Consider the following 13731-nt stretch of genomic DNA (forward strand, 5'->3'; position numbering starts at 1 on the left):
CAAGATGTGTCAAACGACTCAATTGCGTGAACCGGGAGCCAAACACGAAGCTAGAACAATGCTCTAGAGAAGGATTTTATGAATTTTCTCCTATGAGATGTCGTTAATATCCAACATTTTTTTAAAGTCGGATGTCGAGGATTTGAATTAGGATTCAGAATCTAAATTTAGCATTTAATTATTAATTACTAATAATTTATAGACATTTATGAAACAAACCCTAACCCTAAATCAATACATGTGCCCACAAATTAGCATTGATTAATTACGATTGACATAAACACGCCCTTAAATCGAGGGAAAAGAACATGAAGAAATATTGTTTTCTTCATCAAAACAAATGCAGTATACAGCGTTGAGAATGGCGAATTAAATTCTTACATTTCTCGGTCTCTGCCTCCATATGCATGCGTTGGATTCAAATCGGCTGGAGGATGAGAAGAATCAAAGGCTGAGCTAAAAAGGTAATCCAATTCTCTTCTTATGTTGCCTGATATTTATCTTTTGATCCGTTTTTCTGGGCCTAATTGCTGTTTGTTTGTTTGTTTATCAGATTGGATAATCTGCAGAAGCCAACGTTCTGCTTGCATCTTTTTGATTTCTATTTCAAGCTCCATTTCTGGTGTTGATGAAATTTGGTTCTGGTGAGATTTCCCTCCTTCGTCTGTGATTTGATTGATCCTTCCTAATCACATTTGATTAGCTTTGACTGGTTGTCTGATATCTTTAATTTGAATGATTCAAATGATAAAACCATTCAGATTAAACGTTTATAGAATGTGTAAAACAGGGAATTTTGTTGGCTGATTTAGTATCTTCTCTGTTCTTGCTTGTCTGGTGTGTTTATTGAGATTCTGTACCAATGTCTTTTTTCATAATTCCATGGCCCAGTATGAACCAATGGTTATCTCATTTTCGTTTGCGAGTTACTAGTTATAAATGTAATTATAAGACCAAGTTCCTTGGATCTTTTAAACTCAGTAAGCAGACAAAGCTTCAAAGGCAACATTTTCTGGTTGTCCTGTTTTAAAGGAATAGCAGTTAATGAAGCTAACTTACTTCCGAGAACATAATTGTGTGGTTCTTTACAAAATAGTGCTTTCACTGTATCGTATTAGGTATCACGATCTCCACAATGGTATGATATTGTTCACTTTGAGCGTAAGCTCTCACGGCTTTGTTTTTTGTTAAACGAAAATGCCTCATACTAATGGAGATGTATTCCGTACTTATAAACTCATGATCATCTCCTTAATTAGTCGATGTGGGACTTTCTCCCAACAATCCTCCCATTGAGCAAAGTACACCATAGAGTCTCCCCTGAGACTTATGGAGCTCTCGAATAGTCTCCCCTTAATTGAGGCTCGACTCCTTTGGAGCCCTCGAACAAAGTATACTCTTTATTCGACACTTGAGTCACTTTTGATTACACACTTGAGACTCACAACTTCTTTGTTCGACACTTGAGGATTCTATTGACATGGCTAAGTTAAGGGCATGACTCTGATACCATGTTAGGAACCACGACCCTCCACAAGGGTATGATATTGTCCACTTTGAGCATAAGCTCTCACGGCTTTGTTTTGGTTTCTCCAAAATGCCTCATACCAATGGAGATGTATTTCTTACTTATAAACCTATGATCATCCCCTTAATTACAAGGTGGGACTCTCTCCCACAAATAGTCAAACATATCATTCCTATTGTACTGTTTTAAAGGTTCCTATTGCTCCTTTTCCTATATCATTCTTTCCAATAGCAATCCTTCTTGGATGACTTGTTAAGTAAGGTTACTTCTGTTGTGTAATGAACTAATCTCTTCGTTTTTGGAAATTGATAGAATAATGATCAAGGATATGCATCAACTTTCTAGGATTATACTTTTTCTTTCTTTTCCTTCTTACCATATGTTTGCTGCATTGTTCTTGTACTTGCTACTCTGTCTTGTTTACACTTTTATCTACAAATATACAATACTCTGACATTTTCTCAACGATTGTTCATAAACTTACATCTGTAATTGAAGAAACTTTTCTACATTTTCAGTCAATATCCATATCGATTTATATTCTGTTGAAAATTTTCCTGGAATTCTTGATAAATTGAATTACCTCGAGACCGTAGAGGAAGTAGCCGGCATAATTTGCAACAGATAGCGTTTTCCAAAGCATATTCTGGTCTATACTAACCTTAAACACTTTTCTTTGGTCTTGCTCCAATACCACTGCTTCATATTGACCTGTAGTTGTTCCCATTTTAAGATCTCTTTCAGTTGATATGATAAACACCTTTTGGAGATTCATCTGGTTTCACTTTATCTTTGGATTAACCTTTTTCTTACTTGTGGATGATCCATGCACTTGAAGATCGACTTAAAAGAAGATTCATCATAAAGTCAAGCTTAAAAATGAAATTTCATCTTAATGATGCACTGTACTACTGTAGTGACAAGCTGTATGAACACTGCTTATATTAGACTATTAGTGATCTTAGTTTACCAGCCAAGATGCTGAGTGTTGACCAAATTGGGCATCTACAGCCTGCAGGAATATGTTCGGTCAGTTTGCTTTATAGATGCCCAAAGAATGTGTTCTAGTTGACCTATACTCAGAACTTTCTGTCACTCGGTGTGTTTTCTTGTTCTTTCATCTTTTTGGCACAACATTCAGGATATTGATCTACCCTATGGTTTAGAAGAATTAATGCGATTAAGTCGCGAGTATTATAAATGAAAACCAACCAACAGGGAGTGAAAAACTTTGAACGGGCACATAACACACGTTTGAGGTAGTTAGTCTGTCTTTGTTGTATTTGGGTCCGGTTGCTGTGTGATTTAAGCCTGTATTGGTGAAAGGATGCCATGTGGGTCCATCTGTTGATGAAGTATCTTTTTCTCATATTGCTCATTTCCTTGGACCTCCCACATACCTTACGTTTCAGATTCTCCGATTCGGAAGACTTAAAAGACTCGTCCTTCTTCAAGCATACCGGTGTATTATATACTTTTGTTTTCCCAAAAGTTCACATTTCTTACATTGAATCTGAAGATGGGAGGCGTGGCTAAGGACCTCACTGCCGGGACGGTCGGAGGGGCATCACAATTGATATGTGGACACCCGTTTGATACCATAAAGGTCAAGTTACAAAGCCAGGCCATTCCACTTCCTGGCCAGTCTCCCAAATTCTCGGGCGCCATCGATGCTGTCAAGCAAACTATAGCAGCTGAAGGCGCTGCCGGGTTGTACAAGGGTATGGGTGCTCCTCTCGCAACTGTGGCAGCGTTCAATGCCCTCCTCTTTTCAGTAAGAGGGCAAATGGAAGCGCTGGTAAGGTCTCAACCCGGTGTACCCTTATCTGTCAATCAGCAGGTGGTTTGTGGAGCTGGGGCCGGAGTTGCTGTGTCGTTTCTCGCTTGCCCCACCGAATTAATCAAGTGCAGGTTCATTTTTTCGAACCTATTCCAATCGTCTTACCACCCCATCTTCCATATCCTTGAGGATTCACAAAGATAATCAGATAGTACTGATGTCAAAACATTGATTCTAAATACTATATGTATAGCTTTGTTATTCGTTGGAGGAATTGATTGTAACCATCAAATTTCAGATTGCAAGCCCAAAGTGCATTGGCACAATCCAGTTCAGCTGGCCTAACAGTGAAGTACGGAGGGCCAATGGATGTCGCTCGCCATGTCCTCAAGTCAGAAGGCGGTGTAAGGGGTCTCTTCAAGGGACTGGTTCCTACTCTAGCCCGTGAAGTACCCGGAAATGCAGCCATGTTTGGTACGTATGAGTTGCTGAAGCAACGCTTTGCAGGTGGTCCGGACACTTCAAACCTCGGAAGAGGCTCACTGATTGTGGCTGGAGGATTGGCTGGAGCTTCATTCTGGCTCTCCGTCTACCCAACCGACGTCGTCAAGAGTGTAATTCAAGTCGATGATTACAAAAACCCGAAGTACTCGGGGTCGCTCAATGCATTTAGAAAGCTCTTAGCCACGGAAGGAGTTAAAGGGCTATACAAAGGTTTTGGTCCTGCCATGGCCAGGAGTGTTCCTGCAAATGCAGCTTGTTTCCTGGCTTATGAGGTAACCAGATCAAGCTTGGGATGATTAAGCATCCTTCTTGAGTTATATCTTTTCATTTAAACTCATAGAAGCTATGTCTTAGGTTAGAGGCACCAATAAGACAGGGTAAACGATGTAAACCATCTGATACTAAGTTTCGTTCCTTCTTCGATATCAAAGTTTCTTTCAAGATCAAAATAGGCAACATCGTACCGTATATGATGATATGTAGAGAGCGCTTTGTTATCTTAAGTAGTATAAGTGTCGTGTTTGAGTTAGGAAAGCAAAACACAAATTTGGAAAAAGTTTAGAAGAAATAGTTTGATCATCTTACTTTGATTTCTCAAACCGAGAGATCCATGAATTAGGAGCTTATTCCTCGCACCAGCTTCAAACTAGTTGCTCCCAGTTTAGTATGATCATTCGGGGAATATCTCCGAGAACAACTCTCGTACAATTCTTATAAGTCATAGTTGGCAAGGCTTGGAGGTAAGCTACCAGTGCCTATCAGCGAGAACTGGACTTGGCTTGGTTAGTAGTGTCCGCCCCCTTGTTCTCGAGACAAGACAGACAGGGATCTATTTATTTAACCTTTCTCTAAGGTCGAGTCCAACCAGGTGGACATGCTGATATGCGAGAAGATCCACAGGAACCTATCGTGCGACCTTACACACGGCTATCTAATTCATGAGAACGACTCTTGACCCTGCTTAAGTCATTCATTCTACTCCTATCCAAAATGATTTAGGTTGCTTCACCTACAACATGATGATAACTCTTTATACGATGTAGCGTGAGTGTACAGATGCTTATTTGAAGGGAGAACCATTAGTTCATTATTAGAGAAAAGATACACCAACACGAAATATAAAATATTTTAGATAATATCCGTAACAAAAGATAACATGTCCAATCATATTACGTAAAATATTAAATTATCATTATAGAAATATAGATAAAGTCTATTATCATAAAATTAAATACAAGAGAATTAATTTTAACTCAAATTCAATCATAAATCTAAATATTTCAAACATAGAAATTTACTTTTATGCTCATCAAATAACTTTTATGACTATATATAATTTTTATTTAAGGTCGGAATTTCAAATTTTGACTGTAAAAGAAGCATAGATTTTATCAAAATTTGAGACCTGGCGTACGAACAAAGCCGTTTTACTAAGTTTATGAGAAGAAAGAACGAAACAATTTGACTGATGTTTAGATAACATGAACAGAAGTTCTTGGTAGATTTAGTATGAAGCTATTGGTTTGAGAGATGATCTCAAGTTATGGTCCGTGATCTACGACCACCTTTAAGATTAATGTTTACACTCTCGAGTCGGGAGACGATGGTTCTAGTTCACGAGTCAACTCTTTTTGCACGAAAGGAGCCTCCCGAGCCATAGAATACTAGACCAGTACTATCCTAATGGGAGTTTACTCTTCACTTAGCAAATCACAAACGGACAAATAATGAAACAAAAGCAGAGAGTGTGGGCCCCACGCTTCTGTTTTTTTTTTATTTCCTCACCTTCGTCATTAAATTCCCACAGAGAAGATAGAAAAAGAAATCGGGAGAAAATGGAGAAAGGCGAGGGCGGCGATCGCGACGGTTCGTTAGCAGCGGAGCAGCAGGAACCAAACTCTGATGAAACTTACCTCACCACTCACCACCTCGCTGCTCCGCCGTCCGGCCTGACTGAGGATGAGTTTGACGAGTTGAAGGACTTCGTACCGGAGTTCCACATCTACAAACTCAACAGCGGTCGCTGCTCCTCCTTGCTAGGGCAGCGGATACAGGCACCGCCGGAGGTCGTATGGTCTGTTGTACGGCAATTCGACAAGCCGCAGAGTTACAAGCACTTCATCAAGAGCTGTACGGTGAGCGAAGGATTCACATTGGAGATAGGTTGCACAAGAGAGGTGAATGTAATCTCAGGCCTACCGGCGGATACGAGCACGGAGAGGCTTGATATTCATGACGAAGAGCGTCGAGTCATCGGATTCAGCATCATCGGCGGCGAACACCGCCTCAGAAATTACCGATCGGTGACTTCGGTGCATCAATTGGAACGGGATGGTCAGGTATGGAGCGTGGTTCTGGAATCGTACGCAGTGGATGTTCCGCCGGGGAATACGGAGGAGGATACTCGTCTGTTCGCCGATACGGTTGTGAAACTGAATCTGCAGAAATTAGCGTCCGTCACTGAAGAGATGAATCGAGGAGGTAATCGATGATCTTCTTCCAGCGATCTAAATCATCACGAACATCTATCTCTTCGATTGAGAATCGAAGCAAGAATAAGTGAAATTTGAAAATGAAATTGAAATTTGTGATTGGAAATGAATTTTTCTTGATGAGATTTTGTTTCTTTTCATTTTCATCTGCTTTGATTTTTGATTGTTGATCTTTTTCTTGGATAAATTCATCGGATCTTACTGTTTTCTTTTGGTTTGCTCGATTTCAACAGACAGAGACAAGGCAAGTGATCAAAATCAATAATGGCGTAGGATGTGGAGTGCATTTCAGTAATGCCAGTGTACAGAACTGCTGAAACGGTGTCGTTTTAGTTCAACACTCCCTCTCTTCTTTAACGTATTGGATGAGAATTTGATTTTATATGGAATTACTCATAAAAAAATCATAAACGAAATTATCTTTTCTAATTAGTGTAAAATATCGTTGTCAAGATCCCATATGACATGACCACGTAGCTTTCTACTAACGAATACGAATTCTTTTAGCATGTTTTGCCCAAAAAAAAATCATAGGAGGTCCATTTTTACTGTTTTTAACACTTCGATAGTGCAAATAATAACTATCAATTTCTTTAAGCATTTATTAATTATCATATTCTTATGATTGCTTATGATTGCTCGATTCATCTCTTCATATGTGATATCGATCTATTCATATGTTTTAGATCACATAGATGGGGTGAGCGAGAAATTTAATATGAGAGTAGGAGCCACATTTGATTCTTTTTTTCCTTAATTTTCATACACATATTTCTGGAACCCAGAAATGCAAACCTGATATCACATAATCAATTTAATAATTCTGAAATAAACATTTTTTTTTTCTTTATATCTTTTAGTCTCTTCAATTTCTTGAGAATACCAAAATATCTCAGATCATAGGCATTTAGAGGAATTGAGCTTCCTGGACCAAAAAGACTAAAGGTCAAAACTTTTGATACATTCTTAGTAGTTTGGGGGAGATAGATAAGGAAATTTCCACTTTTAGAGACCTAATTTCTTCTCAACATTTCTTCCAACTTACTAAGTACCTACCACGCTATTTTAAACTGAAACTTTTAAAACAATAGGGACCAAGACGGAAAAAAGAACACACATGTGAGATCTCACATCGGTTAGAAAGGTGAATGAAACATTCTTTGTAAGGGTGTGAAAATCTCTCCCATAGTATACATATTTTAAAAATCTTGAGAGAAAGCCCAACCGAGAAAGTCCAAAGAGGATAATAGTATCTACTAGCGGTGAGTTTGGGCTATTACAAATGGTATTAGAGCCAGACATTGGGCGATTTACCAACGAGGAGGCTGAGCCCTCGGGGTGGACACGAGGCAAAATGTCAGCAACAACCCTGGACCCCGAAGGGGGTGGATTGAGAGATCCCACATCGGTTGGAGAGGAGAACAAAACAATCTTTATAAGGGTGTGGAAACCTCTCTTTAGGAGAGGCGTTTTAAAAACCTTGAGGGAAAACCCGGAAGGAAAAGCTCAAAGAAGACAATATCTACTAGCGGTGGGCTTGAGCCGTTACAACACACCAACACCAACCGACCATAGAGACTAAATCATATATTTAGCTTACACTTAACAGAAAATTTGACGTAAAATGAGCTAAAAATTCTGCAAAATATGATATAAATTGAAATTAAATCCCACAACAACTATAGCATACAACTCTATAAAGCTTTATTTTCCCTATACAGACAAAATCTAGAGCTTACTTTCTCAACCCGAAGAAAAAAACACACAAAGTTTACTATGACTTCATGAGCGTTAGATGGATAAAGGTTCCACAGTTGAAATGAACGCAGCATAACAAAAGCAGGCAGCTATAAATGAAACAATGGCAACAAAAGAACAGATCTCCATAAAACGAAATATGAAGCCACGAAATGGTGTTCTTAATTTGGAAAGAACAATAAAAATGTATTACCACATTTCCTTCTATAAACCAGCTAAAAAAATAACTCAGATACCAAATAATGTTGATTCCATCATCTTACAGAGAATTGGACAATTATTCAACTAGACCGACCCAACCGACCAAGCTATCGACTTGACATCTATGATCCTATGTCTAATGCTACAGCTCTGTTCTTCCTGTTATATATAGTAATACAAATTTGCCTAAAAGGAAAAAAGAAAACATTACAGAAGTTACAGAATTAGATTTTTGGAAACCGAAAATGAGAAGCAAAAGGATTTTACAATTTAAAGTGTTAAAAAATTGAACTAATAGAAAGATATGAAACAGCAAAAGGGTAGAGCTACTTAGCTGACACCATGAGTTTGGTATCCATCTTGAAAATGTCAGCAGACATGGAGCTATTAACACGACGACGAGGGTGCGTGCGTGCCTTACTGATCTCTCCATCTTGGACTCATGATAGGAAAAAACCCTGAAGGAGACAATGGAAACATAACACCCGGGGAAGGTGGTGGATGAGGCCCTGGACCTAAGATCCCGGATTGAGGCATGGCTGGAAATGCAAAATTAGGAGTCAATGGCGGAGAAAACTGTATCCCTGGTGAGAGTAATGGATAGGGTGATTTAGGGGACAACAAATTGTAGTAACCAGTTGGAGAAGGCAATAGAAACTGCGAAGTCGGGGACGGTAAAAGGGCAGGACCGTTCCAGTGCGGTGAAGGCAAGTTCGGCATAGGGGGTGGAGGAGGACCATTGAATCTTGGGGATGGAAGAGCAGGAACAGGCGGATTAGGATTAGGATTAGGATTAGGCAATAAACCAGATGGAGGTGCTTGAGGATGCATTTGACCAGGAATCTGTGGCTGTGCTACTGGAGATGGATTCATCATAGAATTTTGAAGGTACCGCATGTATGCCGAAATAGGAGACTCGGCAGCCGGGTTCGGCCAATGCGAGTTTCCTCCCGGTGCCAATGGAGGTGGTGGCTGAGCAAACTGTGCAGCAGGCCTATGCATATTGTTATTGACTAAACCCTGCGGTGGAGGCACAGGAACATAGCCAGGAACAGGAGGAGCAGGCATGTTCGGTCGATTCATCGGCGTTAACGGAGGAGGTCTAATTCTCTGCAAACGCATACTTTGGGGTCTTGGAGGATTTTGTGGAGCTCTAGGAGGAGGAGAAGGAGGAGGAGGTTCCTGAGATGGTGAGCCTGTAAGCTGCTGCACAATATTCCGAAAATCATTCTTACTTATATTGTAAATTTGTGGCTGGGGTTGAGGCCTAGCAGCAGTATTACCAAAACTAGGCTGATGTATTGGACTCTTCCTAATGTTCTTCCCCATTTTATTCACTCCCAAATTCTCATTCTGCCTGTTCCTATCCATCTCCACCACAAACAAATCCACAAGAACAGCAAGAACAGTCGAATGAACAGCAGAAATTTGAAGATTCTTCTTCTTCTAAATCCAATCTCAGCAGAAATTTGAAGATTCTTATTCTTCTAAATACAATCTCAGCAGAAATTTGAAAATTCCAGCCAGAACGAACAGCAAGAACAGTCGAATGAACAGCAGAAATTTGAAGATTCTTCTTCTTCTAAATCCAATCACAGCAGAAATTTGAAGATTCCGGCCAGAACGAACAGCAAGAACAGTCGAATGAACAGGAAGATAAATTCAACCACAAAACCGAAGAAATCGAAAACAAGAACAGAATCATACCGTCCTTCCGATCCTCCGCAGTTCAAACATCTCAGAAACCAAAAAAAGGACGAAATAGTCTGAAGTACAGCAAACGAAGCGCTGTCGCGAACTGAATTAAACAGGGCTCCAACGAACAAAGATTGTGTGTGAGGTCTTAAAAATAAGAAGAACAGGCGGTGAAATTGAGGATCTGAGACGACGGAGAAGAGGTCCAAACCCTAAGAAGGAAGAGATCAAAGGTGCGAAGAAAAAGGTAAGGATGGGATCAAAAAACAAAGGAACAATTGATTTGAAAGTCAACGGGAAAATTGAAGAAATGGAATGATTTTGAATGCGGTGGTCAGAAATTTGTTCCCTGAAATCAGTCGGCGATGGATGGCTGGAAACGAAGAACGAGCCCCAACTTGGAAGTATTTTGGGCTTTTGAGAGACCCTCGATCAAATTATACGACATTAATTCCAATATTCCACAACTCATAATTTGGATTTTTTTTTTTTTTTTTTTTTTTTATTAATCAAAATTAACAAATCATACCTAAATTTTATATTCTACAAATTAGTTCAATTTTAGAAGAGTCTAATATTAATAATAAACTAATTAGTAAATTTTAATAAATATTAAATTAAATAGGTTGTTAATTTATTATATTTACATTTTTTAAATAATATTTAGATTTTTTTTTTTCTTTAACCCCATTGATTTCTCTATATCTCTATAAAAGTAGTTAGGAATAAAATAATGCATGATATTTATTGACATTGAAAATAGAGGTTTGGATCTTTAATCACTCACTTAAATATTTCTCTAGATATTTTATCAATAAAAAATATATAGAAATGCTACCAATCCAACCAATCCCTAATGTCCACAATGGTTTGATGTTGTCCATTTTGAGCATAAGCTCATAAGCCCTGTCAAGCTCATAAGCCCTGGCTGATGATGTGATGTTGTCCATTCTGAGCATAAGCTCATAAGCCCGGGCTGATGATGTGATGTTGTCCATTCTGAGCATAAGCTCATAAGCCCGGGCTGATGATGTGATGTTGTCCATTCTGAGCATAAGCTCATAAGCCCGGGCTGATGATGTGATGTTGTCCATTCTGAGCATAAGCTCATAAGCCCTGGCCGATGATGTTGTCCATTCTGAGCATAAGGTCATAAGCCCTGGCCGATGATGTTGTCCATTCTGAGCATAAGGTCATAAGCCCTGGCCGATGATGTTGTCCATTCTGAGCTGATGATGTTGTCCATTTTGAGCTTATAAGCTCATAAGCTCTGTCTGATGTTGTCCATTTTGAGCTTATAAGCTCATAAGCTCTGTCTGATGTTGTCCATTTTGAGCTTATAAGCTCATAAGCTCTGTCTGATGTTGTCCATTTTGAGCTTATAAGCTCATAAGCTCTGTCTGATGTTGTCCATTTTGAGCTTATAAGCTCATAAGCTCTGTCTGATGTTGTCCATTTTGAGCTTATAAGCTCATAAGCTCTGTCTGATGTTGTCCATTTTGAGCTTATAAGCTCATAAGCTCTGTCTGATGTTGTCCATTTTGAGCTTATAAGCTCATAAGCTCTGTCTGATGTTGTCCATTTTGAGCTTATAAGCTCATAAGCTCTGTCTGATGTTGTCCATTTTGAGCTTATAAGCTCATAAGCTCTGTCTGATGTTGTCCATTTTGAGCTTATAAGCTCATAAGCTCTGTCTGATGTTGTCCATTTTGAGCTTATAAGCTCATAAGCTCTGTCTGATGTTGTCCATTTTGAGCTTATAAGCTCATAAGCTCTGTCTGATGTTGTCCAACCATAGTGATATGATATTGTTGATGACTTTGTTTTAGACTCTTAAAGGCATCATACCAATTAAGATAGTATTGCTTGATTATGGACTTCTTACATCCAAGAGCATGTCGACAAAACCCGCGCCTTGGCCGCTCCAACCGAACTTAAAGGCATCATACCAATGAAGATAGTATTGCTTGATTATGGACTTCTTACATCCAAGAGCATGTCGACAGAACCCGCGCCTCGGCCGCTCCAACCGAACCCGCGCCTCGACGGCTCCAACCGAACCCGCGCCTCGACGGCTCCAACCGAACCCGCGCCTCGGCCGCTCCAACCGAACCCGCGCCTCGGCCGCTCCAACCGAACCCGCGCCTCGGCCGCTCCAACCGAACCCGCGCCTCAACCGCTCCAACCGAACCGTGGTGAAGATTGTGATACTTCAAAGAAGAGGAATTGTGTCTAAATAGTGTTGAACGTGTAGGTGAATATTTAAGGGAAGGCGAGAAAGATCTAATACTATCTAGTTTGTATTTTAAAATAGTTTTTTTTTTTTTTTTTTAATTTTGATCCAAATAAAATTATTTATAATTTAAGTGATACATTTATAGTTATGAGTTAAAATTCAAATAAAATCAAGTGATAAAATGTAAATAAATAAATAAATAATATTTTCATCATAAGTTCAAATCATCCCATTCCTAAACAAATTTCAAATTAAAAAATATATATATATATTTAAAAAGCGAGAGAGAGAGAATAATTTTAGGGTTTAGGAATTGGGAGATGATTCCTTTTCCTCTCGGATGGCTCGAAGATCCTCAAAGCTCCAATCCCTCCTCATCCCCGCGCTTCTAATCAGCCTCGGCTCCTTACCAGGGCCGCCGAAAGCGACGGCGCCAGTGCTGTGAAGACGGCGGTGGCCCGTCGGCGCCACCTTATTCTCCGTCCGGACCCGAAACCCGTCGCTGTTTTGGCGAGTGGGAGGGCGAAACGAGAGGTTTCCCGACCAGCTTCTGTCCGGCGACTTGGCCTGATCGGTGAAGTATTCATGCTGCTCGAGGTCTTTGTCGGAGTCCGATCTCTGCAAGAAGAGTTGACACGAGAGGCAATTCAGACTCATGATTACAGATTCAGAGGAAGAACAAGACGACGGAGAGGAGAGGGTTTTGGAATTGGGGATTCGATTGAAAGAGCCGAATTTAGGGTTTTAAATTGGGAATTTCACGAAATCCGTAATTACAGCTTAACCAGCCTCTAATTTTAGCCTTATTCCTCCCAATTTTAGGGTTTTTAAATGGATGAGGCTCACGATTCTAATTTTGAAAGATTATAGATTTTGGGTATTAAATATTTTTAAATTTTGGTAACTTATTAAATACAAAAATTAAACTGCCTTCTTCGAGTCCTCTCTTCGACCCCCGAGCATGGTTTTGATACCATGTTAGATGAACACGACTCTCCACAATATATGATATTGTCCACTTTGAGCATAAGCTCTCGTGGTTTTACTTTGGGCTTGTCCAAAAAGCCTCAGACCAATGGAAATAGTATTACTTGATTATAAACTTCATGATCATTCACTAAATTAGCCAATGTGAGACTTTCATCATACAACACCTTCCCTCGTACTAAAGTACGCCTCCCCTTAATCGAGGCTCGACTCGTTTGGAGTCTTAGTCATTTTTTCCTTTTCTTTTGGAGTCCTTTGTTCGACATTTGAGGATTTACTCATCTATTGGCACGACTAAGTTTAGGGCATGACTCTGATACCATGTTAAATGAACGACTCTCCACAATAGTATGATATTGTCCACTTTGAGCATAAGCTCTCATGGGTTTGCTTTGGGCCTCCCCGAAAGACCTCACACCAATAGGGAGAATATTTTTTGTTTATAAATCCACGATGATTCCATAAATTAACCGAGGTGGGACTTTCATCATCCAACACTGATAACCCTACCAATCTTGATTATCTAATCCAAACCATAAAATTTAGTGAT

General features: G+C 39.6%; 4 protein-coding genes across 5 annotated transcripts; 2 read left to right on the top strand and 2 right to left on the bottom strand.

Annotated features, from left to right (window-relative positions):
• Positions 1-250: 250 nt before the first annotated feature.
• LOC111800849 (mitochondrial carnitine/acylcarnitine carrier-like protein) lies at positions 251-4294 on the top strand. Of its 2 annotated transcripts, none has more exons than XM_087125855.1 (4): positions 251-464; positions 554-644; positions 3048-3439; positions 3607-4294. In XM_087125855.1, exons 3-4 carry the CDS (start codon positions 3048-3050, stop codon positions 4106-4108), a joined length of 894 nt encoding a protein of 297 aa, XP_086981981.1. In that variant the 5' UTR covers positions 251-464; positions 554-644; the 3' UTR covers positions 4109-4294. The 2 variants fall into 2 exon arrangements, with proteins under 2 accessions (XP_086981981.1, XP_023540497.1); XM_023684729.2 differs by having other exon boundaries at positions 252-464; positions 2941-3439.
• A 1302-nt stretch (positions 4295-5596) lies between these two features.
• LOC111800856 (abscisic acid receptor PYR1-like) lies at positions 5597-6733 on the top strand. The gene is made up of 2 exons (XM_023684739.2): positions 5597-6293; positions 6538-6733. Exons 1-2 carry the CDS (start codon positions 5648-5650, stop codon positions 6567-6569), a joined length of 678 nt encoding a protein of 225 aa, XP_023540507.1. The 5' UTR covers positions 5597-5647; the 3' UTR covers positions 6570-6733.
• A 1433-nt stretch (positions 6734-8166) lies between these two features.
• Positions 8167-10329, bottom strand: LOC111800846 (protein HAIKU1). The gene has a single exon (XM_023684726.2). It carries the CDS (start codon positions 9632-9634, stop codon positions 8681-8683), a length of 954 nt encoding a protein of 317 aa, XP_023540494.1. The 5' UTR covers positions 9635-10329; the 3' UTR covers positions 8167-8680.
• A 2039-nt stretch (positions 10330-12368) lies between these two features.
• On the bottom strand, positions 12369-12899 carry LOC111800149 (uncharacterized). The gene has a single exon (XM_023683738.2). It carries the CDS (start codon positions 12849-12851, stop codon positions 12501-12503), a length of 351 nt encoding a protein of 116 aa, XP_023539506.1. The 5' UTR covers positions 12852-12899; the 3' UTR covers positions 12369-12500.
• Between the last annotated feature and the right edge of the window lie 832 nt (positions 12900-13731).

This window comes from Cucurbita pepo, chromosome 8, assembly GCF_057944985.1.
Source record: "Cucurbita pepo subsp. pepo isolate OVF chromosome 8, ASM5794498v1, whole genome shotgun sequence".
Classification (NCBI taxonomy): domain Eukaryota; kingdom Viridiplantae; phylum Streptophyta; class Magnoliopsida; order Cucurbitales; family Cucurbitaceae; genus Cucurbita; species Cucurbita pepo.